The 27,035-nt window shown below is 52.8% G+C and overlaps 1 protein-coding gene across 9 annotated transcripts in view; it reads left to right on the forward strand.

The window, feature by feature from the left end:
• The first annotated feature begins 12,930 nt into the window (after positions 1–12,930).
• Positions 12,931–27,035, forward strand: part of DENND3 (DENN domain containing 3) — a 67,445-nt gene continuing 53,340 nt past the window's right edge. For 3 of the 9 annotated variants that reach the window (XM_004047573.5, XM_019032428.4, XM_019032429.4), the window contains exons 1-4: positions 12,931–13,145; positions 20,884–21,166; positions 22,392–22,507; positions 25,567–25,688. In XM_004047573.5, coding sequence (XP_004047621.2) covers positions 13,044–13,145; positions 20,884–21,166; positions 22,392–22,507; positions 25,567–25,688 — 623 coding nt within the window. In that variant the 5' untranslated portion in view covers positions 12,931–13,043. Of the gene's footprint in view, positions 13,146–13,171; positions 14,016–20,157; positions 20,582–20,883; positions 21,167–22,391; positions 22,508–25,566; positions 25,689–26,663; positions 26,684–27,035 lie in introns of those variants that run through there. The other 6 variants (XM_055349362.2, XM_055349366.2, XM_031013670.3 and 3 more) reach the window with 5 other exon arrangements.

The following is a 27,035-nucleotide window of genomic DNA, read 5'->3' on the forward strand; positions in this document are numbered from 1 at the left end:
TTCATGTAGCAACAACACAATAGCAGGACACATTTGAGTTCATTTGCTCACTGGTTCCTTGAAACGATGCTTTGAATACAGACGATGCACTGAGCCCCTGCCTCCCCAGCGATGGGCATGTGGGGGGGCGGGGCGGCGAGTGCAAAGCCAAGGTGGGCGGGCCAGGCTTCCCCTCAGGCTGGGGGAGGGGAGGCTGCCTGCCTCTCCTGGTGGTGGCTGGAAATCCTCGGTGTCCCTTGGTTTGTTCATGTTCCCAGTTTCGGCCTTCGTCTCCCCTGTGTGTCTCTGGGTGGCTTCTCCTCTTATAAGGAGCCATTGGATCTGAGGCCCACCCTATTCCAGGATGACCTCATCTTCACTTAGCTCATTACATCTGCAGAGACCTTATTTCCAAATAAGGTCACATTCGGGGTTTCTGGGTAGACTTGGACACTGGGGCACTTCACTCCCTCCCAGCTTCCGAGGGCTCTCCCAGCCCCCAGCTCCATCCCCAGGTTATCCCACAGGTGCCTGTCATGCGGCTCCTGCCTGTTTAATCCTGTCTCAGTGTTGGCTCCCCCGAGGACCTGGGCTGATGTAGGGATGTAGAGTTGTCAGGCCTGAGAGGCAGGGGCTCATCTGCGGTGGGGAAAGGGAAGACTGGGCCGGTGGCCAGTGTCCAGCAGTGGCACAAGGAGGCTGGGCTGACCCAGGTGTCTGGCTCTGTCAGCCAGGGTGGCAGCTGTGGTTGCCGACCTGTGGCCTCTTTCTGCGGGGAGCAGGTTTTGGGAAGGAGATGGGTCTGGGCTTAGGATGCTGAGCCCCAGGAGGGGTGGAGTCCATGAGGACATGCCTCAGGGCTCAGGGGTCACCGTGGGAGGTGGTCTGACCCCTGACCTTATTGTCCCCCACCACACTGCTGGCTGGCACAGAGATGTGGTTCCCCAATCTAGTGCTGGGGTAGGGGACAGCATGAAGCCAAGGGGATGCCCTGGCCCCAGCTCACAGGTGTGGCCCAAGAGGGTGGGGTGTGCACTGGGAAGGCACTAGTTCCACTGTCAATAGAATCTGTGCTGATGGTGCTGACCTGAGACCCCGGGACGACCAGTCTGTCCAGTGGGTAAGGTGGGCGGGAGAGGAGCACAGGAGGGGTGAGGGCTATGGGGGACAGCTGGAGGTGGAGGCTGAGCAGCTCTCAGCAGGAGAGCTGCTGAGCCACCTGCAGGTTCCTGGGACCCTCTATTCTGGGGGAGTTGGAGTGAGTGGAAGAAGGTGGGAATGGGGAGTGGAGGAGCCTGTGGCATCCCCACCTGCAGGGGAGAAGATTCCCAGCCTGGGTGTCAGTGCAGTCAGCAGTGTGGGCCCAGAGAACATGGGCTCATCACCCCTCTCCTCTGGGTCTGATTCCCCATTGGGAGCGGGAGAGCTCCTGAAACAGAAACTGCTGCCTGGAGCCCACAGGTGCAAAAACCCGGGGCCCAAGGCCTTTGCTGTTTTTAAACAAATCCACCCTTAGCCAACTCTCCCCACCAGGCTTTTCCTCATGATTTGATGGGATGGGGCCTGCTACCTCCTCCCTCTGCCCAGGGAAGGGTTCCCAGATGCGAGGGGGAGGAGGTGCGGCTCCTTCCTTTTCCTGGTGGCGCCGTGAAGATCTGTGTGTGTAGTTCTTGGAAAGATTCCAGGTGCTTGAAAACGATGTCTCAGTGGGTCGAGGGTGAGTGGGGAATCAGAGGTGACCCATGTCCAGGAGGGCCCCCCTTGCCTGGCATCTCCCACCACGGAGCCACAGACTGTGCTATCTCCCTCTCTTTGTCTCCCTCTCTCTCCCTGACTCTTTCCTTCTTCCTGTCTCCCTCTCCCTCTCTTTCTGTCTCTCTTTCTCTCTCACACACACACACACATCCCTGGGTGATGGCTGTCGGTGGCTCCGCCCATGGCCAGATGGGAGAGGAGTGACAGGGCTGGGCAGTGGCTGGCCTCCAGGCCTCTGCCCTGCCTCCACCTGGGGGCCTGCTGGCTTTGGGTTTGGAGAAGAGGGCTGAAAGGGGACGGGAGAGTTGGGGTAATGCTCCGGCCTGAGCCAGGCCCAGGGGTCAGGGAGGTGCCTGTGGTCAAGGCCTGCGGCCCCGGTTGGCCTCCAACCTCACCACCTGCTAGCTGGGCCAGCACCTCCAGGAGGTCATGCCCTGCCCTGTGGGGTGGGCAGCAGACACTCCTCCTGGGCTGCTGGGAAAAAGTGTGCCCTGCTGGGGGCTGGCCTGCACGGGCTCCTGGAGGCTGGGGGATTTGGGAACCCTCAGAAGATGCGGCCCCTGCTCTTGGGAAGGCATTTTTCCTGCTCAAGGCAGAGGGGACGTGGCTTTTCCAGCCTGGCCCCGCGGGTGCTGTCTGCGTTCCTGAGCCCCATCTGGGCACTGGATGACCGGGAGCCCCTGCGTCCTCTCCAAGCCTCCTTGCTGGACACTGCACTCAGGACCCAGCAGAAGCCTCTGCCCTGGGTGCAGTGAGACAGGGAAGCCACCGGTCAGTCCCGGCACCTACACCACTGGGGCCCCACTGGGGTGTTCACAAAGAGCTGTGAGAATGAATCGCAGGAAGCGGCTTTGAACTTTTGCTGGGCCCAGGGGAGTTAGAGTTGACTGAGTTTGGCCAGATGGTTTTAAATCTCTTCTAATTATAAGATTCCAGCATGGGAGGTCTTGTCACCCATATTTGTTTATTTTTTTTTTTTTGAGGCGGAATCTCTCTGTGTCGTCAGGCTGGAGTGCGGTGGTGCGATCTTGGCTCACTGCAACCTCTGCCTCCCAGGTTCAAACGATTCCCCTGCCTCAGTCTCATGAGTAGCTGGGACTACAGGCACAGGCCACCATACCTGGCTAATTTTTTCTATATTTTAGTAGAGACAGGGTTTCACCATGTTGGCCAGGATGGTCTCCATCTCCTGACCTTGTGATCCACCCACTCCCAAAGTGCTGGGATGACAGGCATGAGCCACCGTGCCCAGCCCCAAGCAAACTTTAGAACCACCTGCAGCAGGGGTGACAGGGCAGGGTGGGCAGGGCCTATTCGGGGGACGGGGGTGGAAGTCCAGCCTGGGAAGGCTCTGGCCCCACCTGGAGAAGCAGTTCCTCCTCGGAGTGGCTGGCGCCTGGGCTTTGGTGTTGGATCTTCCCAGGTGCACACCTCTGCTCCCATGCTCACTGCTGTGTGCTCCTGGCCATGTGGCTGAACTGGCTGAGCCTCAGGTGCCTGATCTGTGAAATGGGGTGACAGGGTTTATAGGGTTGCTGAGAAGATTGGTAAGAGAATGTGCACACATGCGGAAAGCCTCCAGTTTCAGGTAGATGAGCCACTGGCAGCCATCGTCACCACCACTAGGGTGGCCCCTCGCCATGTCTGCCCTTGCCCTGCCTTGCAGAGAACCAGCGGGTTTTGACCAGGGGAAAGCCTGAGGCCAGGGGAGCAGGGGGTGCCTGGCAGTCACTGAGTGCCACCCCACAGCAGGCCCTGCCCATCACCCTGTTCTGCACGACAGCCCCTCGAGGTTTGTGCGGCCACTTCCCTGCCCTACAGCTGGGGAAGGGTGGAGCGGGGCTCGCACCCGGGACTTTCTTCCTCTAGTGCCAGTGCCCTTCCCATGGGGACCACATGAGAAGTGCCCATGTGTGGGGGCTGGGCGGTGGCTCCAGAGTGGGGACAAGGGAGGGGTCAGGTTGGTTCATTGTCGGAGGCCCAAAGGCAGGGCTGTGGAGAGGCACGAAGGACACGGGTTTGTCCCCCACATGGTCATGGTCAGAAGCAACATGAGGAGGCCCTGAGAGGCGTAGGGGCACCACAGCCTGGATGGAGGAAGTAGGGGGGCAGGGGACAGAGGCCTTCCTGGGGTAGTTGGTATCTGTATCTGAGCCGACGAAAGACAAGTTGGAGTTGGCCATGGAGTACGAGAGGGCAGGGCATTCAGAGCAGCAGGCAGCAGGTGCAGAGAGTGCCTTTGAATAACCTTGGGAGGTCCGAGCTTCCCTCCTGGGCCCTGGGTGAGTGGCGTTTGTACCTGACTTCCCCCTTTCTGCCTATTTACTGTCAGTTGTCTATTTTTGTTTGTCTTGATTCCCAGTCCGGATGGGTTAAGATAGTTCTCACATCTGTCCCCTTCCTCCCTGACCAAGCACACAGCGGCAGCCAGACCACAGCTTCCTGTCTTTCTTCATACCCAGGAGGAAGAGAATGTCACAAGTGAGTGTGGCTGCTAGGCCATGCAGCTCTGAGCTGTCAGCAGGAGCAACACGTTCCCGACATCCTTCCTCAGCCCTGGCTTCCTAGAATTTCCTTTTTTTTTAGACTGAGTCTCACTCTGTCGCCCAGGCTGGAGTGCAGTAGTACAGTCTTGGCTCACTGCAATCTCTGCCTCCTGGGTTCAAGCAATTCTCCTGCCTCAGCCTCCCGAGTAGCTGGGATTACAGGCGCCCACCACCACACCTGGCTAGCTTTTGTATTTTTAGTAGAGATGGGGGTTTTACCATGTTGGCCAGGTTGGTCTCGAACTCCTGACCTCAGGTGATCCGCCTGCCTCAGGCTCCCAAAGTGCTGGGATTACAGGCATGAGCCACCGTGCCCGGCTGAATTTTCTTCAATGGCTTCTTAGGGGCCATTCAGAGCAAGCATTGCTGAGAGTGGGGACAGCCCCGAGTGGAAGGCCCTTCTCACCATCAGGCCTCCAGGCTGTGGGGCAACAAAGGAAGCCAGAGAACATGCCCCTTTCCCATCTTTTTATCATTCTTCCTCAGTCTGGCATTTTCTAGATTCTAGGATAGTTGCTTGATATCTGAAGTTGGGCAATTTGTTTTAGACACAGTAGAATTCCAGAAAAAGATAATTCACTTGTTTTTCTTTTCTGATAAAATATTTCATATTTGCAAAGACTATATCTAATAACTATAACATGAACAGCCCTGTCCCACCAGCTGAAGGAACAGGGCGCCACTAAGATGGCCCCAGGGCCCCCCCAGGGAGTACAGCACCCTGCACGTGGTGTGCACCCCGCGGTGATCCTCTGTGTGGTTTTCTTACTTACGTGTGCTTTGTCTGCTCCTGGACTTTGTTAAGTGGGATCACGGTGTGTGTTGTACTCCACGTGGGGTTAGCGAATCTCTGCCGACTGGCGGCCCATTGCACAGGTAGACCATGATCAGCGGACAGTGGAATTTAGCCTTTATGCTTTTATTCGTCAAATACTCATGGTACTCCCGTCACTTTGTGTGTCAGCCACAGGGCCAGGTGATGGGAACATTTGTCCACAGGGCTCAGGCAAGGGGCCCAGGGTCACCCAGGCTGTAGGTGCTGAGCCAGGTCCAGGTCAGTGCAGGACCGAACTCACCACGTGTGTTCAGCCCCACTGTGTGCCAGCAGCGGTAGGTGCTACGGGAACCAGCACAGAGTAGGCATGCAATAAGTGCTTATGGAGGGGAGCTAAATGTTTTCCTCATTCAGGAGGAAGTGCTATTACTTTCGTTTCACAAATGACAAAATACAGCATTAGCCCAGCAGCGGTGCCTGGCTGCACATCCGAGTCACCTGGGGGCGCCGCTGGATCCTCAGCTGCCCACACCCCAGCCCCCTAGATGTTCTGAGCAGTTGAGGCAGGACCTGGCCATAGGGGTTTGTCCAAACTTTCCACATGGGTCTTACTGGTGGCCAGTGTTGAGAGCTGCCATTGCACCCTCCAAAGCCCCACGAGACACTGAGCTCAGAACTTGCACTGTCTGCACGTGAACTTGGTGGGTAGAGGTTGCACCATCTAACCTGAGCCCAGACAGTTAGTGTTCGACAACACATGACTTCCTCTTAGTTATTCATATTTTAAAGGGAAACCAACTTTTCACAAATGGGTTTATAGCTGATTAGGACAGGAGGGGGCTGCCTGAGCAGGCCAGGGGCATTTGACCAGGCGGCCCACCTGTGGCATGGTTAACGGTGATGTTCACAGCACCTGTGCTGTTTGCTGGCCGCCCCCCCCCCCCCCCATCACGTGACCGTTCTCACTGTGGATGGTGAAGGGTTTGTTTCCTGGTATCTACTCCCCAGAGCCTGCGGCACCAGCCCCATTGTATCTGTGTTCTGGCTTTCTCTGCAATTCTCCCTCCCTTCCCAGCACAAGAGAGGGGAGAAAGGCTCAGGCCTAAACGTGACAGCACACAGTTGCTAAACACACACACTACACACTACACACATGCACGAGCACAGAGGCACACACCACTTTCAGGATGGCCCATTTAGATGTCCACAGTCCTGCAAGGTCAACCTGTCCCAAACCAACCCCGCCGGGGCTCCTCCACACCCCGCCTGCCCCTGCCCCTGCCAGCCTGGTGCTCCTGGACTCTCCTCACATAAGTGGGGACCTGCTCTGTGCAGCTCTGGGGACACAGCAGGAGCATCTCAGCTATAGGCCCTGCCCTCAGGGAATGGACAGATCAACGGGGGGACAGGCCCACAAACCACTGGAGTACGGTGGGGTCAAAGCTGCAGTGGTGGAATGGGAGCTGAATTTCATCTGTGGAGTTAGGGAATCGAGACGTGGATGGCCCCGGCCCCCTCCCCACCGCCGCCCCATCCCAGTGCTCCTGACTTGCCTCCTGCCCCTCTTCCTGCTGCTCCCCTCATGGCCTGTTTGGATCCTCTGCCTTTGCCTGGAGATTGCAGTATTCACGTGCACTTTCCTGCCTCTCCCTGCAGCCGGGGTCCCCTTGCTCAAATACCAGTCTGGACCCTTTTCTCTCTTGTCAAAGTCCTCCTAGCCTCCTACTACCCCAGGACAGACACCAGCCCACTGGCCCTCTCCACTGCTCCCCTCGGTGTGTACAGAGCACCTGCCATGCACTGGGCACTGCTTCAGGGACTGGGCAGAGCAACGAGCATGAAACAGACACTTCTCGGCAGCATCCAAGCGTTGCTGTGGTGGCCTCTGCACACACAGTGCTATTGCTGCAGCCTCGCCTTTGGCAGTGCTGTTCCCGCTGCTGAGCCTGTCTTGCCCTCTGTGCCTTTGTACCCCCAGAAAATGCCTCTTCCCCTTTCATGGTTGATTTTCTGTGTTCTCCTCTTACCTGAATCCCCTGCTGGGTCAGGGGTCCTGCTTCTCCATTTCCAGGGCAATCCCTGCTTCCCTCTCTCCACTGAACACTCATTTTCTGCACTGTGAGCTCTTTGTGGCAGGAAGGTCTGTAGTTTTATTTTATTCTTCTGTGTTCTTAGCCATTATCATAGGACCAAGCATATAGCAGGTGCTCAATAAACATCTCAAAAGAAATGGGGAAACCAAGGCTCGGGAGGTTAAGGGACTTCCGAGGTCACAGGGCTAGTGAGAGCAGGGGTTGGATTTGGAAGTGTTTGCATGTGCCTTGCACTATGGCAGTATGGTGTCCCCATCATGTCGCTCCTGGAGAAAGCTGCTCATTCAGGCTCATGTTTTTCTTTGCTTACAGAGACGTGATTATGCTTTCCCAGAAAAGCTGAAGCTTAGCATGTATCATAGCATGGAGATCCAGCTAACTCCACTTCAAAGTTTTTGCGAGGAATACATAATCCAAATATTTGAACTCCAGTTGTAACAAGGTAGAGTGCATCCAAATACCACACACGGGATTGTGTGTTTGCCATGTGTGGACGTTCAGGGCTGTGCACTCTGGGGTATGTGTGTCAACCTCACCTGCTCCTCACTCACCATCAGGCTGGGAGACTGGCCCTTGAGGAGAATTCTTGTGAATGATGACAGCAGAGGGCAATGCCGATTGCACCTTTATCAGCGACCATGGTCTCTGTGACACTCCACGCATTGTGCAGGGTCAAATACTTACCGCTATTGGGTCAGGATTTGCACCAGGCCATTGAGAATGAAGTGCCTGGAATGCAGGGTGGAGGGTTCTGGAGTTTAGAGGGAGCCCCAGTTTTCACTGGGGGAGCTGGGGGTGAGGGAAGGGAGGGCTTCCCTGAAGGTGCTGTTTGAACAAGACCTGGAAGGACAAGTAGGTGGGTTTCAGACTGAGTAGGAAAAGTGTGTCCTGGGCAGCCCACAGGGAAGGGCACGTTTAGGGGGACAGTGAGTGATTCATAGTTGTTTGGGAGGGGTGCGGCGGGAAGCACTTACTTGAGGCCAGACTGTGATGGGTCTCGTAGATGCCCCAGAGTTTGACCTTTAGTGCAGGTAGGAGAGCTCCCTAGTCTGTCCAAACAGCTCTAATATAATAGTTAGGCAGGCAGCTTTCCATTCTCTGCTCGGGGCTTGTTCACATCTATTGGCATATTTGATTTTCCCAGCAGCCTTGCAAGGTAGGCATTGCTTTTTTAAATTTAAAAAAAAATTTTTTTTTTTTTTGAGATGGAGTCTCACTCTGTCACCCAGGCTGGAGTGCAGTGGTGCGATCTTGGCTCACTGCAACTTCTGCCCCCTGGGTTCAAGCAATTCTCCTGCCTCAGCCTCCTGAGTAGCTGGGATTACAGGCATGCGCCACCATGCCCGGCTAAATTTTGTACTTTTGTAGAGACGGGGTTTCACCATGTTGGCCAGGCTGGTCTCGAACTCTTGACCTCAGGTGATCCACCTGTCTCGGCCTCTCAAAGTGCTGGGATTACAGGCATGAGCCACTGAGCCAGCCCCCACATTGCTCTTTTTACAGATAAGAAAACTGAGGTCAGTGAGGTTTGGTGAGTTACTTGGTGTGGGACAGAGTCACTCCTTTTTGTTTCAAACCCAGCACCTTGGATCCTGCCCAGGCGGCCCCATAAAAGGAACTGCTCCCGGCTGGGATATGCTTTGGGCTACTGTGTGCCCATGTGCGGTCACACCTCGAGGGCATATGAACATGTCCCGCTCCTACCATTCGTCTAGGGACAGAGTGACATTGCTCTAGAGAACACTAAAAGTCTTGCACTTCTGTCCCCTGTTTTGTTGTTGTTGAGATTTTTAAACTGGAAATATAAGACCATTCCCCCCCACCACTCCCATATCCCCCATCAAGCCCTCAATAAACTGGTTGCATTTGCATGTAAAACATGTATATTCGATATGTACATATCACAACATATCATATCATAGCTAGCTCTGAAGATGCAGCATAGGAAAGAGACGAGAAGGTTGTGCCCTCACCCGTGTGGAGAGCTGTGTGAAACGGAGTGGCCTCCAGACACAGCTTTTATTGCCAGTATTCATCCACTGATGGACATCTGGGTTACTCCCACCTTTTGGCTCAGCTGTGAACATGGGTTACAAGTGTCTGTTTCAGCACCTTATTTCAGTTCTTTCCAGTATATGTCAGAGGCAGGATCGCTGGGTCGTTTGGCAATTCTGTTTAGTTTTGTGAGGAACTCCCATACTGTTTTCCCCAGCAGCTGTGCCATTTTACATCCCCAACAACAGTCCACAAGGGTTTCAATTTCTTCACATCCTCGCCCACATTTCTTATTTTTTGTTGTTGTGTTATTTTTAAAAAATAACACCTAATGTGTGTGATCTGGTATCTCATTTTAGCTTTGATTTGCATTTCCCTAATGATTAGTGATGTTAAACATCTTTTCATGGGCTTATTGGCCATTTGTGTCTCTTCTAAGAAATGTCTATTTGGGTCTGTTGCCCATTTTTTAATTGGGTTGGATTTTTTGTTGTTGAGTTGTAGGAATTCTTAATATATTCTGAATAGTAACTCTTTTTGTTTTGTTTTGTTTTGTTTTGTTTTTTCTGAGATGGAGTCTCACTTTGTCGCCCAGGCTGGAGTGCAGTGGCGTGATCTTGGCTCACTGCAACCTCTGCCTTCTGAGTTCAAGGGATTCTCCTGCCTCAGCCTCCTGAATAGCTGGGATTCCAGGTGCACGCCACCACGCCTGGCTAATTTTTGTATTTTTAGTAGAGCTGGGGTTTCACCATTTTGGCCAGGCTGGTCTCGAACTCCTGATCTCAAGTGATCTGCCTGCCTTGGCCTCCCAAAGTGCTGGGATTACAGGCATGAGCCACTGCATCTGGCTCCGAATATTAATTCTTTATCAGGTACATGATTTTCTCTTATTCTGTGACTTTTTCACTCTTTTGAAAGAGTTCTTTGATGTACAAAAGTTTTAATTTTGATGAAGACAATTTAACTATTTTTTCTTCTGTTATCTGTGCTTTTGGGGTCATATCCAAGGAATCACTGCCAAATCCAATGTCATGAAGCTTTTCTCTTCATCGTGTATTTTTTTAAAAATAATTTTAACACCTAAAGCGCTGCTAAAATGTCCAAAGTTAATTGACATCCTGCAGCGTCCCCATGAACTCCATTAAAAAAATTTATTCAAGTGAAATTCACACACCATAAAATCATCTTAAAACAAACCATTTAGTATCAGCACATTCACAATGCTGTGCTCGCCCCTCTTTTGGTGTCAGTACTTTATGGTTTATAAATTATGTTTGTTTCTATTTTCTCGTTTGGTCTTCACAGTGTCCCTGAGAGTTAGAGCAGTAAACCCGTTTCACAGGAACATGCAGGGAAGGAGGGTAACGTGCTCTGAGCCCACGTGCAGTAAGCACTGACCGTGTTTGCAGGTTTCTTTTATCCAATCCGAGCTTTGCTTTCCTCGACTCTGATGTGGGGCAGTGCTGCCTACTGGGGCAGATGTTCCTGCTGGCTGGGCTCTCCTTGCACCTCTCTTCTTCTCTAGGTCCCCTCATCTGCTCATCTGCCTCGATGTGACTTCCACCTTTGAGTTTGATTGCCAGTCATCTCCACCTTGTATCTCCAAACCCATTAGCAATTTTTCAAGGATGGGACAAAGCTTTCCGTAGGCACTTTGGAAGGACCTGTGGCATGAGAGACGGGAGCGTATTGAAAAGTGCAGAACTGGGAGCCCCTCAGAGGTCATCTGGCCCAATTATCTGGTTTTAAGGAGGAGGAAAAGGGGGCATAAAGGAGTGGACTGCAAGCTCTGTGCACTGCTGGAGCTCTCTTCCTTAAAGCATTTGGCCTCTTGGTGATAAAGGGACAGCAGAGACCTGCTCTTGCTTGAGCCTTACTGGGTCCTTGTGGCAAGAGCTGCCATGTGTTTACCTCCCTTGGATCTTGACCACTGCCCCTCAGGAAGTCACGGCTTAGGGCTGTTGAGCTCACCTGTCACACAGCAACACACAGGAGCCAGACTCAGGCCCTGTGTGCCCTCAGGGAGTGGCTCATGGCTCCAGCCTGGGTTGAGAGCCTCTCTCCTGCATGCTGGGGACTCTAGGTGACGGACTCAGGCTGTGTGCTTTGCAGAGGCTGCTAAAAATGAGGCCACCAAGGCTGGGTGTGGTGGCTCACGCCTGTAATCCCAGCACGTTGGGAGGCCAAGGCGGGTGGATCACCTAAGGTCAGGAGTTTGAGACCAGCTTGGCCAACATGGTGAAACCCCATCTCTACTAAAAATACAAAAAGTAGCCAGGTGTGGTGGTGGGCGCCTGTAATCCCAGCTACTCTGGAGGCTGAGGCAGGAGAATCGCTTGAACCTGGGAGGCAGAGGTTGCAGTGAGCTGAGATCACGCCATTGCACTCCAGCCTGGGCTACAAGAGCAAAACTCTGTCTCAAAAACAAACAGAAAAACAACAACAAGCAACCGAGGCCACCGTCGAGAGAGACAGGCAATTGTTCATGAAATCGGTCTTTCTTTTGAAGTCAGAGACTATAACAACTGTGGCCTCAGCTCACCGATGAGAGCCACCGATGGTAGGCAGCCTCCAGGCCTGGGGGAGAACCAGCGGATCCTCACCATCTTTAGGTTAATAAGTGAAATAAAACCTGTGAGTCAGGCTGCAGTCACGGCCTCACCCGGCTCAGGGAAGGAGGGAGAAATTCCTCAGGGCTTCCCTTTCTGATGTTGCCTTGCTTTGTACCTACTGTTCCTTTTCCTGTTCAGCTGATGACAGATGTTTGACATTAAGCATTTTAGAGTTTTGTTTTTTAAAAAATAGAATCATAGATTATCAGAAGTGGAAGTCCCTTTGGAATAATTTCCCCTGGGTTACACAGATGGCTATGGCAGGGTCAAGGGAGGGGACGGTCAGCGGGGACTGAGCGCAGGCCCCCTCCAGGCTCTGCAGCAATGACCAGGCAGCAAGCCGGCCTCCCGGGCTTGTGGGCTGTCCTCTTTCTCTGGGGTCAGCCTGAGGCTGGAAGAGGCCCGTGGCCCACCGGGCATCAGGCCAAGCCTGGAGCTGACCAGGGAAGGGCCCTGCCAGGCCTTGGGCCTCTGACCCTCAGTCCTGAAGCCTCCCTCTAGCGGCGCCCACCCTGTTCCCTTTCCTGCTGAATTTTACTCAAGTCCGTACTTGAGTATGGCCGGCCCTAGGTTAACCCCGCAGAGTTATTAACCAGGAGTGGCTCTTTCCACCCCCCCTTCCCGCCGGCCCTTCCTGCTGTCCACACCCGGCCAACTCCACTGTCCTGGTAAGGGAGGGCTTCCTGGAGGCGGCAGCGGGCGGCGCGTCCGGCCTTTGTCCCCCCACGCTCTCCAGGATAGGTCCAGGGACTGCCAGATCAGGGGACCCTTTGCGTCCTGGAGCCTTGGGGGCTGGATGACGTCGCCGGGCACCTGAGGACCCCGCCCATTCCTCCCTCGGTTCCCCAGGTAGCCGGCGGCCGGCGGGGCTGGGCGGGGCCGAAGGAAGGGGCAGCTTGCTCCGACGCCGCGCACGCGCCAGGGCCCGCAGGCGGGTTAGGAAATGACGACCGCGCGCGGGTCTCCAGCAGCACCCGCCCCAGGACCGGCCCCGCCCCCAAGTCCCGGTCCCTAGGGCCGGGCACGCCACTCCAGGCCCCGCCCAGAACCTCCCCGTCCAGTCAAGCCCCGCCCCCAAACTCTGTCTCCCCGCGGGATCCTCTGGGGCTCTCCAGGCCCCGCCTCGGCTCGGGCCCCGCCCCTCCAGGCCCCGCCTCCAGCCCCGCCCCGCAGACGGCGCTCGCAGCGCACCCGGCCCCCAGGCGGCGCGGCTGGTCCCCAGGGGTCTGCGGGCGACTGCGCGGCTGAGGCGCCCGAGTGCGGTACCTGCAGCGGGCGGCGGGCAGCCATGGCGGAGGCCGCGTCGCCGCACTTGTCGCTGTCCTCGGGGCTGCTGGAGCTGTGCGCGCTGCTGGGCGCCCCCCGGGACAGTCTCCGAAGCCTCGAGCAGGTAAGGGGCGGGGAAACTGAGGCGGACGTGGGCCGCGAGTCGGCAGCCGGGACAGCAGTCGGAGAGCGGGCGCCCGGGTGCCCTGTGGGTTGGCGCGGACTTTCCGAGGGCTGAGTCCCGGTCCCCCGGCGGTGACCCCGCGCGCCTGTGGCCGGGGATCGCGCCCGAGCTCAGGCAGGTGCCCTGGAGCAGCGCCCTGCTCCCCTCCCCTCTTCTCCTCTCCTCTCCCCGCCTGGGGCCCTTGGTGTGAGACATGTCTTTTGAGAGCTGCGAACTTGGTCTGCCGGCTGGGAATCTGGGGGTGCCGCCCCTCGGAGAGTCTCTGGGGCCTCTCTCTTCAGTCGCCCCCATCTTGGGCAGGTGCTTCTGAAGGTGGGGTGCACGAGACAACGGGCGGAAGCCGCCGGAGCCTCACGGTGTAGCGGGCCCAGCCCTCGCTGCTGAAATGATTTCATTCTTTATGCTGGGATGTGTTGTCCCCTGAGTAGTGGGTTTTGCACCAGGCACAGAATAACGAGAGAGCAAGTCTTAGAGTTAGCCGCCGGCCTCCCGTGTTCTGCATGAACCCCTTTGCGATGAAGCCTGTAGCTATTTTTCTCACTTGCAGTACCACCCCCACCCCCAACCCTTCCTCCATCTCTGCACCCTCGCAGCCAAAGTGACAACTTCATCTCCCTTCTGCTGGGAAAGCGGCAGTTTTGGAAATTCTCGTTTTCCTTTTTCTTCCCCAGCTTTTCTTAATTCTGTAACGCTGGCTTTCCCTGGAATCCATCTGTGGCTCTGGTTTCCTCCTGGTCCGCCTGTCTGTGAAACCGTCACTGGGTCATGTTACCTAGAGATCCCGGCGTCACTGGCCAGCCGTCTGCACAGGTCCGTTCATCTCTTTGCAGACAACAGCATAGAAAGGCAGAGAGGCTTCTGAGTATTTAAATGACGCTGGGCTATCCAGGGAAAATGAAGACTGCAGGGCAGAGGGTGTCACCAGGAAAGGCAGATGTTCCTGCAAGTAACCAGATGAATGTCTGTGAGTGTCCGGGGAGTTTCCCCTGCTGGGCGTCAGTACAAAGCCGGTTTCGACTTCAGTGAAAAAGCATTCTCCTATGGAAATAGTTTCCTCGTTTCCCTCAACTTTTCCTTCCCTTCAACGCCCTGTCATGTCAGTAGATCCCGTTTGACCTCTGTCTCCTCGCAACGTCATCGATTGATTTGTCTCCCTACCTCGAATTTGCCAGATGGCATCTCCTCCTTTTTCTTCAAATAGGAAGTGATCTAGTTGTCGCTGTGGTCTCCTCAGCCGTTGAACGTCTTTCCTCTGGGGCAGTTACAACATGGGTGTTAGTTGCTTGGTGTGAGACATGTCTTTTGAGGGCAGGGTGAATCAACTGGAATATTTGCAGTGGTGCTTTTTTTCAATTTCTTTATTATTATTATTATGTTAGTAATAGAGAGGAGATCTCACTGTGTTGCCCAGACTCATCTCCAATTCCTGAGCTCAAGTGATCCTCCCGCCTCCGCCTTTCAAAGTGCTGGGATTACAGGCGTGAGCCACTGCGCCTGGCCAGTGGTGCATTCCTGAACTAAACACGCTGCAACATTTTCATGTTCCCAGGTCAAGTGAGAGTATGGACGGTCTGCTACTGTGCATGTTTAACTTTGCCCTCTTTACTCTGTCTTTTGATTCTGTTAGGGGTTTGGCAGAGGGTGGAGGGAAAAATAGTGAAGGACTAAGAAAATAAGGAGCATTAGGGGATGGATTCCATTTCTTGGAGCCATCCTACTTTTAAGGTCAATATTAATGTTATAGTTAACCAAACATATGATTTTATTTATTTAGATTTTTTTTTGGCGGTTCTATTTTGAATGTCCAAGGCTTTTAAATAATTTTTTTTTTTTTTTGAGACAGAGTTTTGCTCTGTTGCCCAGGATGGAGTGCCATGGTGCAATCTTGGCTCACTGCAATCTCCGCCTCCTGAGTTCAAGCAATTCTCCTGCCTCAGCCTCCTAAGTAGCTGGCATTACAGGCGTGTGCCACCATGCCCAGCTAATTTTTGTATTTTTAGTAGAGACAGGGTTTCACCACGTTGGTCAGGCTGGTCTCAAACTCCTGACCTCACGATCTGCCCGCCTCGGCCTCCCAAAGTGCTGGGATTACAGGTGTGAGCCACCGCACCTGGCTGCTTTTAAATATTTTTTACCTTGACTTTTACAAATCCCCATTTCTCTGTGGCCCGGGCATTCCTTCTTGATGACACAGGAAAACAGAGGTCTGGAGGTATGAGGAATATCCAGCTTCGTGTTGGATAGTGGAGGGCCCTTTTGTTTCATTTCCTAGAAGGGGGAGTAGTGTTTGTTTTTTTAGGAATGGTGACCGAGACTTTGAGAATGCAGGCTAATGTTAGTTACTGTGGTTAGTTACATTCCCCTCCACCCCTTTACTATAGAGCCCTCCTCAACCCCATTATTGGTTGCTATGGAGACTAGACATAGGTGTGACAGGATCCATTATAAATCCATCACACAGGAGCAGAAAGTGTTCTGAGTACCTTGCATAGTGCAGGTCACCCGCATAATTCTTGCGTGTGAAGCTCCATTTTTATGGCTTTTAGTGGACATCGTCCTGACTTTCAGTTTCAGAACAGCACTGGCCAGCTGGCCTTCCCAGGTGATGGCAGTTCGTGTCCTCTCTTTGCACCGTGCGGTACAATAGCCACTGGCCACATGTGGTCACTGAGCTTGTAGTGTGGCCAGTGAGCTAAGAAACTGGATTTAAAATTTCATTTAATTCTAACTAAACAGTTGGAGAACAATAAAAAAATAGATTAATTTCTGTTTTATTCCCTTAATAATGGCCGATCCTATAGTGAAGATGAATTCCACTGTGTACTCTAACTTAGAAATTAACCTGTGACTCAAGTAAATTAGAGTGTTCTGGTTTTTACTTTTGAATTAGCAGTTTTAAAAACCAAAATGATGGTTATTAGGTAGGGGTTTAATAAGTCAGCACCTGGGACAGAAGAATGGGAAATGACCTCACCTCCTGCGGCAGACTGGCAGAGGTGACTAGCGTCTCGGTGGTGGCGGGGTCTGGTGGTTCAGGGCAGCCACAACCTGTATCACCAAGTAACGTCGGAACACTCTTGTGCCAAGACTTCCATTTTTAGGAATTTATTCTAGGGAAAGAACTGGGTGCGAGCAAGTGTGTGTCACCGCTCTGTTCAGTGTGGTGAAGACTTGAGAACCACCCACACATCTCTCGGGAGGAGGCTGGGTCAATACATGACTGAGTTGACACATGCTGCGATATTGTGGTACTGTACGGTTGTAAACAGGGAGGTCAGCCACATGAAGTAGTTAAAACAGCTAATGGAACCTGTTATGTAGGATGACTACATTTATGAAACAAAATTATACGTTTATACATGCATTAAAATGTATAAAATGCATAAAAAGGCATAAAATGGGAAGGATGTATCCACCCTGTGCAAGGTGTGTCATGGAATTATGGGAGGGCCGTCCCTTTCTATTAGCTCCTTTATTATTTCTATATTGTTATTTACTTTTTTTTTGTGGGGGATGGAGTTTCACGCTTGTTGCCCAGGCTGGAGTGCAATGGTGCCATCTCGGCTCACTGCAACCTCCGACTCCCAGGTTCAAGCGATTCTCCTGTCTGAGCCTCCCGAGTAGCTGGGATTACAGGCATGTACGACTATGCCTGGCTAATTTTGTATTTTTAGTAGAGAGGGGGTTTCTCCATGTTGATCAGGCTAGTCTTGAACTCCCGACCTCAGGTGATCTACCTGCCTCAGCCTCCCAAAGTGCTGGGATTACAGGCGTGAGCCACTGTGCCTGGCCTCTATATTGTTATTTTTAAAAATGAGATTGTATTGCTTGTCCATTGAGAAAAGACAACAGAGATTTCATTCTGAGAAAAAGCAGGTGTATGGTGAACTACTGAATGCCAAGTTGATCGGATCTGGGGCACATCATTATAAGTGACTAGAGATAACTAGAGGAATGACAGGTGGGGTGTTGAGTCTAGTGTGATCACCAGTGTTCAGTCCAGGCTGAGCATGCCTCTAAGAGATCACCAGGTGCCAGGAGTGTGAATGAGGAACGATATCGCCTCAGTCATCTTCTCTGCTAAATGTGGGGACAGAGAGGAATACAACACAATCTCTGCTCCACCGCACCCCCTCAAATGGAAGGTGGTAAAATACCACTGGGCAGGGCCGAGATGCTCCAGGGGGTGATGAGCTGGGAGGTGGAGGCCTGGAGGAGCCTGTGGTCCTGGCTGCGGGGTGGCAGAGACCTTCTGCAGTGAGCGTGGGGGGTGGAGGGTCTGCCCCCGTGCAGGTGGAGCAGCGAGGGGCTGGGGCCTGAGCCCATGGAAGAGCAGGGTCATTGCAGAGGTGCTGTGTGTTCTGAGAACCCCAGGGAGTTTAGTTTTGCTTGGCTTTGGGGACATCCTGGCTTAGGGAGCGAGCTGGCCTGCTGCTCAGGGGTGCACTGTCCTATGACTCATGCCCACGTATGACACATGGGAAGATACAGTATCATGATGTGGCGAAACAAACACTCTTTCTTTGCTTTCTTCAATGTGGGGATGGGGCTGTGATGCTTCAAGGCTGGGTTGGGGCCACAAAGTATCTGGTTTGCGGTCAGACAGGGACGTCCCTCTTTGGGAGAGTGGACACAGATGCTAGTGGGGAGCCCTGGGCTGGGTGGGAGGCAGCATCTTCCTCCTTCTCCTGACAGAGACCTCCAAGGCTTTGCTTCTGGTTACTTGCTACCTGTCCGGAGCCACGGGTCTTGCAGGTGCTTGGCGTGGAAACATGGTGCAGCGGGGCAGCATCGAGCTGATGGAGAGGCTCTCCAGGACCAGTGGCTGAGGTGTGGGTCTGCAGGTGGGGCATGGTGGAGCATGATGGGGCTGGGGCCCGAGGGGCTGGAGTACCAGCTCTGAAGACCCGAACTGCACTGTTTGTTGCAGAGGAGAACACAGGTGGGAGATCAGGCTTTTTGGAAACTAGCAGAAGCTTAATTTTTGAGACCGTAAGTTTAAGGGACCCCAGAGGTGCAGTGGGGGTGGCAGGAGGCAGTCAGGGGAAGCCTGGGACTGGAAAGAGGTGTGGGCTGGGAATAGGACTTTGGGCTGTCCGTTTAGGTCTGTGCTGTGAGTGCTGAGGTCCTTCAGGAGGATGGTGCGAAGGACCCAGGCCTGGGAGTCGCAACCTGTGAGCAGGACTGAGAAGGGTCTGTAGGGGCCAGAGAGGAGCCATCAGACCAAGGGAAACCAGAAGGGAGGCGAGATCAAGACAGTTCCAGGATCCAGGAGGAGGGCTGCTCACTCATCTCATATGCTGCCTTGAATGTGCACCATGAGTTAGGTCAGAACTGTCCAATTCTGACAGGAAAGTTTTAGAGAAAGTGACATGTAATTGAGGAAATGGACTTTTCGTGCATGCTACACTAGAGCTTTTAAGTTATACAATAATATGGATTTCCCATATTTTTTATTTTTTATTTTTATTTTATTTTTTTTTGAGACAGTCTCGCTCTGTTGCCCAGGCTGGAGTGCAGTGGTGTGATCTCGGCTCACTGCAAGCTCCGCCTCCCGGGTTCACGCCATTCTCCTGCCTCAGCCTCTCCGAGTAGCTGGGACTACAGGCGCCCACCACCACGCCCGGCTAATTTTTTGTATTTTTAGTAGAGACAGGGTTTCACTGTGGTGTCGATCTCCTGACCTCATAATCTGCCTCCCAAAGTGCTGAGATTACAAGCGTAAGCCACCGCTCCCAGTCGGATTTCCCATGTTTTGTCCTGGTTCCTACTGATACATTTTTTTCTCCAAATGTAAAGCAATTGTTGACCGAATTTGAGTGATGTAGCGTGCAAATCGTCATATAGAGATCAGAGTGTGCTTACGGATGGAAACTGCTGCCGTTGTTGAAATTTCTTCCAGCGTAAGACTCCCCTTTTGTCACTGCTGTGTCTTATTGGAATGTCGAGTGTTGGCTGTGCGTTTTCTATCAGCCAAGGTCCCATTTCTCTGGATGGCAGTGCTATCTCCTTTCTTCCTTTCTTTCTTAACGGAGTCTTGCTCTGTCGCGCAGGCTGGACTGCAGTGGTGAGATCTCGGCTCACTGCAAGCTCCGCCTCCCGGGTTCATGCCATTCTCCTGCCTCAGCCCCCCGCCCGCCGAGTAGCTGGGACTGCAGGCATGCGCCACCAAGCCCGGCTAATTTTTTTGTATTTTTAATAGAGACGGGGTTTCACCGTGTTAGCCAGGATGGTCTCGATCTGACCTCGTGATCTGCCCGCCTCGGCTTCCCAAAGTGCTGGGATTACAGGCGTGAGCCACCGCGCCCAGCTCTTTCTTTCTTTCTTTTTTTTTTTTTTGAGACCAGGTCTTGCTCTTTCACCCAGGCCGGAGCGCAGTGGTGTGATCACAGCTCACTGCAGCCTCAACCTCCTGGGCTCAGGCGATCTTCCTGCCTTAGCCTCCCGTGTAGCTGGGACCACAGGCATGTGCCACTATGCCTGGCTAATTTTTTTATTTTTTGTAGAGACGAGGTCTCATTTTGTTGCCCAGGCTGGCCTTGAACTCCTGGGCTCAAGCAGTCCTCCCGCTTTGGCCTCCCAAAGTGCTGGGATCACAGGTGTGAGCCACTGCACCCGGCAATGCTGTCCTTTCTAGGGTCCCTTAAAGACCCTTGACTACCTGCCTTTGGCCACCTCCTGTCTCTCCATGCCTTGGGTACCCAGGGCCCCTTGCTTCAAGCTTTGCTGTTTCGGGCTAGTTTAGTACCAGAACCACTTCCTTCTTGCTCGCAGACTGCAGGGTGTCCACCTTGGAAAGATCTGAAATCAGCCGGGCAGCAGTATTTGTTTTGTCCTAGCTCTGTACTAGGAGCTGTATTGGGCATAGTAGTAACATGGAAGAGAGATTGAAGGGATGGCCCATGTGCTTTGTATTATTTTAGAAAAGAATGGGAGGAAAAAAGGCAAAAACAAAAATTATGCCAAGTTAAAGTTGAGAAGAATTCAGGCCAAATGCCCCCCTTTTATTGATTTGAGGGACTGTTTGATCAGCTGAGGAAGGGCACGTGTCTCATCTGTACCCACCAGTGCTGTTTCTCACGCCATGCATCCTCCCAGATCAGTGTGGTAGAAAGGAGGCAGCACTGGCCCACGTGGGGGTGTGGAGGGCGTGGCCCTGGTAAATGTGTATGTGTGGGGTTTGACAATATACAGAGCCTGCCCCCACCCAGGGAGGGCTGAACAGTATATCCATGGGCTCCTGGCAGCCCCGCTGGGCTGCATACCGGACCCACATTGTCTCTGTTATTCCCTGTACTCGCCGCTTAAAGGGAAGCTTGGAGGGACAAAGAAGCTTGCTGCCAGGAGGTGGAGGCACAGCCAGGACTTGAACTCAGGTCTGTGGATCCCAGTCCGCAGCCTGGACAGCAGTGCTTTATAGGAAGGAGGCGAGGTCCTGCTGTCCATGTCCACAGCTGAAGAGCCAGGCTCTGCGAGTCTACGTGGCTTCCCTGAACATAGGGCCTGGCAGGTTCCTAAAAGAAGCTTCCCAGGAGCCGTTTACTGTTAGGAGCCTGAGGCGCCAGTGTTCGTGGGCACCGAGGGGAGGAGAAAAACAAGCAGTGAAGCTCAGACAGAAAGGATACCCTCAAACAAGAGCTGAGGCTGTGGCAGTAACTCATATTTTTCCCTTTTTTAGGTTGCTCATAAAAAGGGAGACAAACATCTTTCTGCTCGTCTTGATCCAGAGGTCCTGTCCATTTTCGTGCCTCCTTTTATCAGTAAAGAGGACAGTCAAACGGCCAGTGCCAACTGCGGCACTCTCGGTAAAACCCGGATGCGCTCCTTGAGAAAGAAGAGAGAGAAGCCCAGACCAGAGCAGTGGAAGGGCCTCCCGGGGCCCCCCAGAGCGCCAGAGCCTGAGGATGTCGCCGTCCCGGGCGGCGTGGACCTCCTCACCCTGCCCCAGCTGTGCTTCCCAGGTATGTCTAGGAGGTGGGCACCACTGGGCGCCTCCTGCTGCCGGCCACCCAGAGTGGTCTATTCCCAGAAACCCACAGGCAGAGGGAAGTGACGTGAGCGGCAGAGCCAGGGACCCCTCACTGCCTCCTCTTGTGGGATTTAGTTTTCTTAATCTTGGGGATTTTTTAATTTTTTATATTTATTTATTTATTTACTTTTTTGAGACGGAGCGTCACTCTGTCACTCAGGCTGGAGTTCAGTGGCACAATCTCCTTTCACTTCATCCTCTGCCTCCTGGGTTCAAGTGATTCTTCTGCGTCAGCCTCTCAAGTAGCTGGGATTACAGGTGCCAACCACCACGCCTGGCTAACTTTTGTGTCTTTAGTAGAAATGGGGTTTCACCATGTTGGCCAGGCTGGTCTTGAACTCTTGGCCTCAAGTGATCCACCTGCCTTAGCCTCCCAAAGTGCTGGGATTACAGGCGTGAGCCACCGTGCTCGACCTACCTTGGGGATTTTAAAGCTGAAGGAAATGTAAATCATTGCGTGTGGTCCTGGTGTTTTGGAGAATTGAGTCCTGGAAGGGAGTCTGCGTGAACTTCCAGGTAAAACCATTTGTTCCTGGTGCATTCAAGGCTTTTCCCCTTTGACTTAAAATGAAGTCTTGCAGTGGTTGGCAGATGGATTAAAAACACACCCAGTTCATCTGCAGCAGTTCCACCCCCAGTGTGCCTGAGCCTCTCCCTTCCACCTCCCGTTTTCCGTTTCACTGGGGCAAGAAGCACAGGCCTGCACTTAGTCCCCAGGCTCACCAGTTCCAGTTAACAGGTGAGCTTGCGTTTTGGGGCGTTATTTTTCCTGCGGTCTTCAGGAATGTTAAAATGGCCGAGGTAGGAAACTCAGACGAAGCACCTAGCATAAGCACCCACCTCAGAACTTGGTGCTATTTCCTGGTCACAGGGATTATAAACCTGGGACAGGCGCCAGATGGGCGGCTGTGCCCAGCAAGCACTGCCACTGGCTAGCAGGTGCTTGAGAGCTTGTAAAGAAATTGCTGTGTGGGGAGGGACTCAGGGAGGATAGACGGCCGGAGGCATGATCGGAAGAATGAACTCGCCTTGGACATGAAGGCACCGCCACTGCTAACTGTGGAGGTGTGTCCTAAACACTGTGAAGAAATCAGCTCGTGGGTAACCCAGGCCACATGGCAAGAAAAGGATTCTTCTCTGTCTCTTTCTGCCTGCAGGGGGTGTGTGCGTGGCCACTGAACCTAAGGAGGATTGCGTCCACTTCCTGGTGCTGACCGATGTCTGTGGGAATAGGACCTACGGTGTGGTGGCCCAGTACTACCGGCCCCTGCATGTAGGTGGTTCCCATTACTCCCCTCTGAAATTGGGTTTAGATTTTTTATTATGGTGAAATACACATAACACAACATTCACCATTCTAACCATTTTAAAGTGTGCAGTTCTGTAACATTAAGTACATTCACAGCATTGTGCAACCACCACCAATGTCTAGGTCCAAAACGCTTTCATCATCCCTGAAAACCCCATACCATTAAGCCTTCGGTCCTGCTTCCCCTTCCTGCCTGGCGATGGCTAATCTGCTTGCTTTTTTTTTTTTTTTTTTTTTTGAGATGGAGTCTCACTCTGTCATCCAGGCTGGAGTGCAGTGGCACCATCTCAGCTCACTGCAACCTCCTCCTCCTGGGTTCAAGCGGTTCTCCTGCCTCAGCCTCCCGAGTAGCTGGGATTACAGGTGCCTACCATCATGCCCAGCTAATTTTTGTGTTTTTAGTGGAGACGGGGTTTCACCATGTTGGCCGGGCTGGTTTCGAACTCCTGACCTCAGGTGATCCACCTGCCTCGGCCTCCCAAAGTGCTGGGATTACAGGTGTGAGCGCTGCGCCCGGCCGGCTAATACCCTTTCTGTCTCTGGATGTATCTATTCTGGACGCTTCGTGTAAGTGGACTCATACAGCCCGTGGCCTGCTTGTCTGACTTCTTTCCCTCAGCATGTTTTGATGTTCATCATGGGCGCATGTGTCAGTGCCCCGTGGCCTTTCACGGCGAGTGGCATTCCATCGTTTGGATGGACCACATTTTATTTCTCCATGTATGCATCGATGGACCTGTGGGTTGTTTCCGCCTTTTGTCTTTGGTGTGAGTGACTGGCGTTTAGACTTTACAACACATTACATCTGTCACACATATTGGGAGTGTTGTCTGGGTAGGGCCGTGTGTGTGAATCAGTGGGCCTTTGGGGAACTCATAGGGGAAACGATGTATCCAAAGGTGCAGGGTGACCTGCTGCACACGTCCAGAGGGTTTCCCGAAGCAAAAAGCGAGCCAGACCCTTAGTTTAGGTGCCCTGGTGCCATGAAGGGAAGTCTGTGAGTTCCATGCAGTCGAGAGAAGTGGCTGGCCTGGATTCCCTCAGAGCCCGGGGCACGTGTTTTTGTTGGTAGAAGCGTGCTTACACATGTGACATTGAGTGCTGGGAGGTGTGAGGTATAATCACATGGATTCTGTCCCTGTAAGCTAATGGGGCAGCACAGACAGGCCCGGATGTTCTTAATGAATATGCAGGAGCAAAGCGTACTACTTGATGCTCTGAATGCATAATCTTACGTTTCTGGAAGAGGTCATTTTCACAGTGTGCCAAGAGCAGAACCAAGGTCAGCTCTCGGGCGGTGCATGCAGGGGACCAGTGTCCGCCTCTGTGACCTGGCTGCCAGCAGCCACAGGCCTTTCTTCCGGGGTTATGTTAATGGAGGGATGAGAGGAAGGTGCCCCTCCACATAGCCAGTGTTCCAGATGAGAAAGGATCCACAATGTTGGATCTTTCAGAAAAGCACCTTGGGAGTTTGCCTGTGAAATAACACTTACCAGGAGCAATGCTCATGTTGTTTTCGTTATCATTAAATATAATACATGTTAAAAAAAGGAGCAGTCCCTCTGGTTTGCATGAGTACAGCAGATGCCACTGTTCCCAGTGTGCCGGCCTGGCGTGGGCATGCCTGGTCCCTCTCTTGCCTTCCAGCAGCTGTGTAGTTTCGGGGTATCCCCAGGTCCCACAGCACTCATCTCTCCTTCTTCACCAAGTATCCGGATGATGCTATCTATCGTTTTTTTCTTTTTGAGACAGTCTCGCTGTGTCACCCAGGCTTTAGTGCAGTGGTGTGATCACGGCTCACTGCAGCCTTGAACTCCAGGGCTAGCTCAAGTGATTCTCCCACCTCAGCCTCCTGAGTAGCTGGGACCACAGGTGTGCACCACCATGCCCAGCTAATTTTTCTTATTTTTTGTAGAGATGAGGTCTTGCTATGTTGCCCATGCTGATCTTGAACTACTGGAATCCTGCCTCAGCCTCCAAAAGTGTTGGGATGACAGGTGTGAGCTACATGCTCAGCCCCCAACTATCGTTCTATTGATAACACAGCCCCAGCCCCTCTCATACACTCTCCTCTGCCTTTCCACCGACACTACGTGACTTGAGGGTGGGAACCATATTGTGTCTGGGTAGCTCCAGCTCCTCCCGGGCTACTGTAACAATAGCAGCAGCAGCCACGCGCGCGTGTGAGCAGCTCAGCACCAGGCATGACGTAAGCGCTTTGTGTAGTCATTCATTTAATCCTAACCACAACGAATGAGGTTGGGAAATGACAGATGAGGAAATGGTGGCAGAGGGAGGTTAAAAGACCTGCCTGAGATGACAGAGCAGGCAGGGTTGGAACTTGAGTAGACTGACCCTAGAAAAGTGGATGTTTATTAAATTTTGCTAGATAGACAAATGATGTAGCTGTTTCCTGATGTCTCCCTTTACCTGGATATCTTATAAGTACCCTAAATTCAGCAAGTTCTCACACTGAAGCTATCATCATGCCCTTCCATCCCTACAAAAAACCCCAAACTAACAACACTTCCCCAGAGCCCAGTTGGTGAGCCCCAAATACTTTGCTACTTGTAAGTTCTACAGTGTGCTGGGCCTTCTAGAACCCTGCGGCTGTGGCTCCCACACAGGCTGAGGCCTCTCCTGCTCCGTCCTCCTGGGCACGCGTGGGTGCCGCTTCCTGTGTGTGGTTCCTGCATTTTCTCCCCTTGTAAAGCAGTGTCCTCTGTGTGTCTTGGGTCTTACTGTGTTCTCATCGTGTGTTCCTTCTTATCTCAAGGCTGTCAGCTTCTCTGGGGCAGGAATGCATCTTGCTCTCTTTATAGCCTCAGCACCTCAAATGGTGCAAGCACCAAATAGGGACCCCGTAGACTTCGACCGGAGGGCCGGTGCTGGCTTGGACGCATTGCAGGGGTGGGGATGGTAGACTCTCAGCTTGCTGTGTGCTGAAACGTGACCCAGTTGGAAACAGATACTGGAATTGCCAAGGTGGGGAGGTGACCATGTCGCTGTTGCTTTTCATGTAGGATGACTACTGTTTCTACAATGGCAAAACGCACTGGGAGTGTCCTGGCTGCTTCGTGCCCTTCGCGGTGTGCGTGGTCTCCAGGTTCCCCTATTACAACTCCCTCAAGGACTGCCTTTCCTGGTGAGCTGGGGCACCGGGGGCCAGGGGTGGTAGGGGGCAGCTCTTTGTGCCTCTCCGGGTGAGCCAAGGGACCAGGGGGCTGGAGGTGGTGGTGGGGCAGCTCTCTGTTCCTCTCCTGGTGAGCCAGGGGACCGGGCACTGGGGGCAGTAGGAGGGGCAGTTCTCTGTGCCTCTTAGGCTGTTGCTTAAGGCTGGGGGCAGTGGGCAGGGGGTGTGGCAGCGGGCGCTCCTCTCTGTGACTGGTAACATATGGTAATGGCATGGTAGGAAAGGGATGAAGCCACACTGTTGCAAGTAAGGTTGATGTTCAGGATTTTCATTTTGTTTAGTTTTTCACAAAAAGGCATATATTAGGAAAAACTCTTTTCCTAGCTGAGAATATTAGGAGGCTGCTGTTTGTTCCAATGAGTTTTATTGACATTTTAAAGATGACCTTGGCTGGGTGCGGTGGCTCACACCTGTAATCCCAGCATATTGGGAGGCTAAGATGGGAGGACTGCTTGAGCCCAGGGGTTTGAGACAAGCCTGGGAAACATAGCAATACCCTGTCTCTAAAAAACAATTTAAAAACTAGTTGGGCATGGTGGTGTGTGCCTGTAGTCCCAGCTACTGGGAAGGCTAAGGCAGGAGGATGGCTTAAGCCTAGGAGTTCAAGGCTGCAGTGAGCTGTGATTGCACCACCACACTCCAGCCTAGGTGACAGAGCAAGACCCTGTCATCTTGTTTTGTAGAATCTGTAACTGTCTCCCTACTGATGGTAAGTAGAAAGGCTGAGGACGTAAAGAACTTTTGAAAAATCAGAAAGACATCGTATAGAACCCAGTGGGCTCTCATTATCAAAGGATGCTTTTGTGACATTGGGGGCTGTAGCCCAAGTTCAGACATGGTCAGTCCCAGTGGGCACTTGTGCACGGAGCTGTTTCTTTTTAGTCTAATAAAGTTACAGTCTGAGAATTTGTATTTGTTTGATTAAAGGCCGAGGAGAAAGCAGTTAACAACAGTTCCCTTTTGTGTCATCGTGCTGGAGAATGAGCCACGGCAAATCGCTGAATTGGTGCTGTTCTTGCTTCTTGCAAAGCACAGTCATTTGAGACCTTCTGCCTTGACCAGAGGGACGAGCCCTGTGGAGAGTGAGCAGGAACCTTACTGTTCAAATCAATGACTCGTAATTCAAATCCCAGCACTTTAGTGGTTTACTTCTTAAAATATAACTGGCTTTTGGACATAGTTTGGGTCTAGCCTACATTTTATTGCCATAGACATAAAATATCGTTGAGAACAGAGAGGTGACTTGGTCGTAGCCAATGAGCAGGTGAATTGAGCACATGCATGTTTGTTGAATGTCCG

Source organism: Gorilla gorilla, chromosome 7, assembly GCF_029281585.2.
Source record: "Gorilla gorilla gorilla isolate KB3781 chromosome 7, NHGRI_mGorGor1-v2.1_pri, whole genome shotgun sequence".
Classification (NCBI taxonomy): Eukaryota; Metazoa; Chordata; class Mammalia; order Primates; family Hominidae; genus Gorilla; species Gorilla gorilla.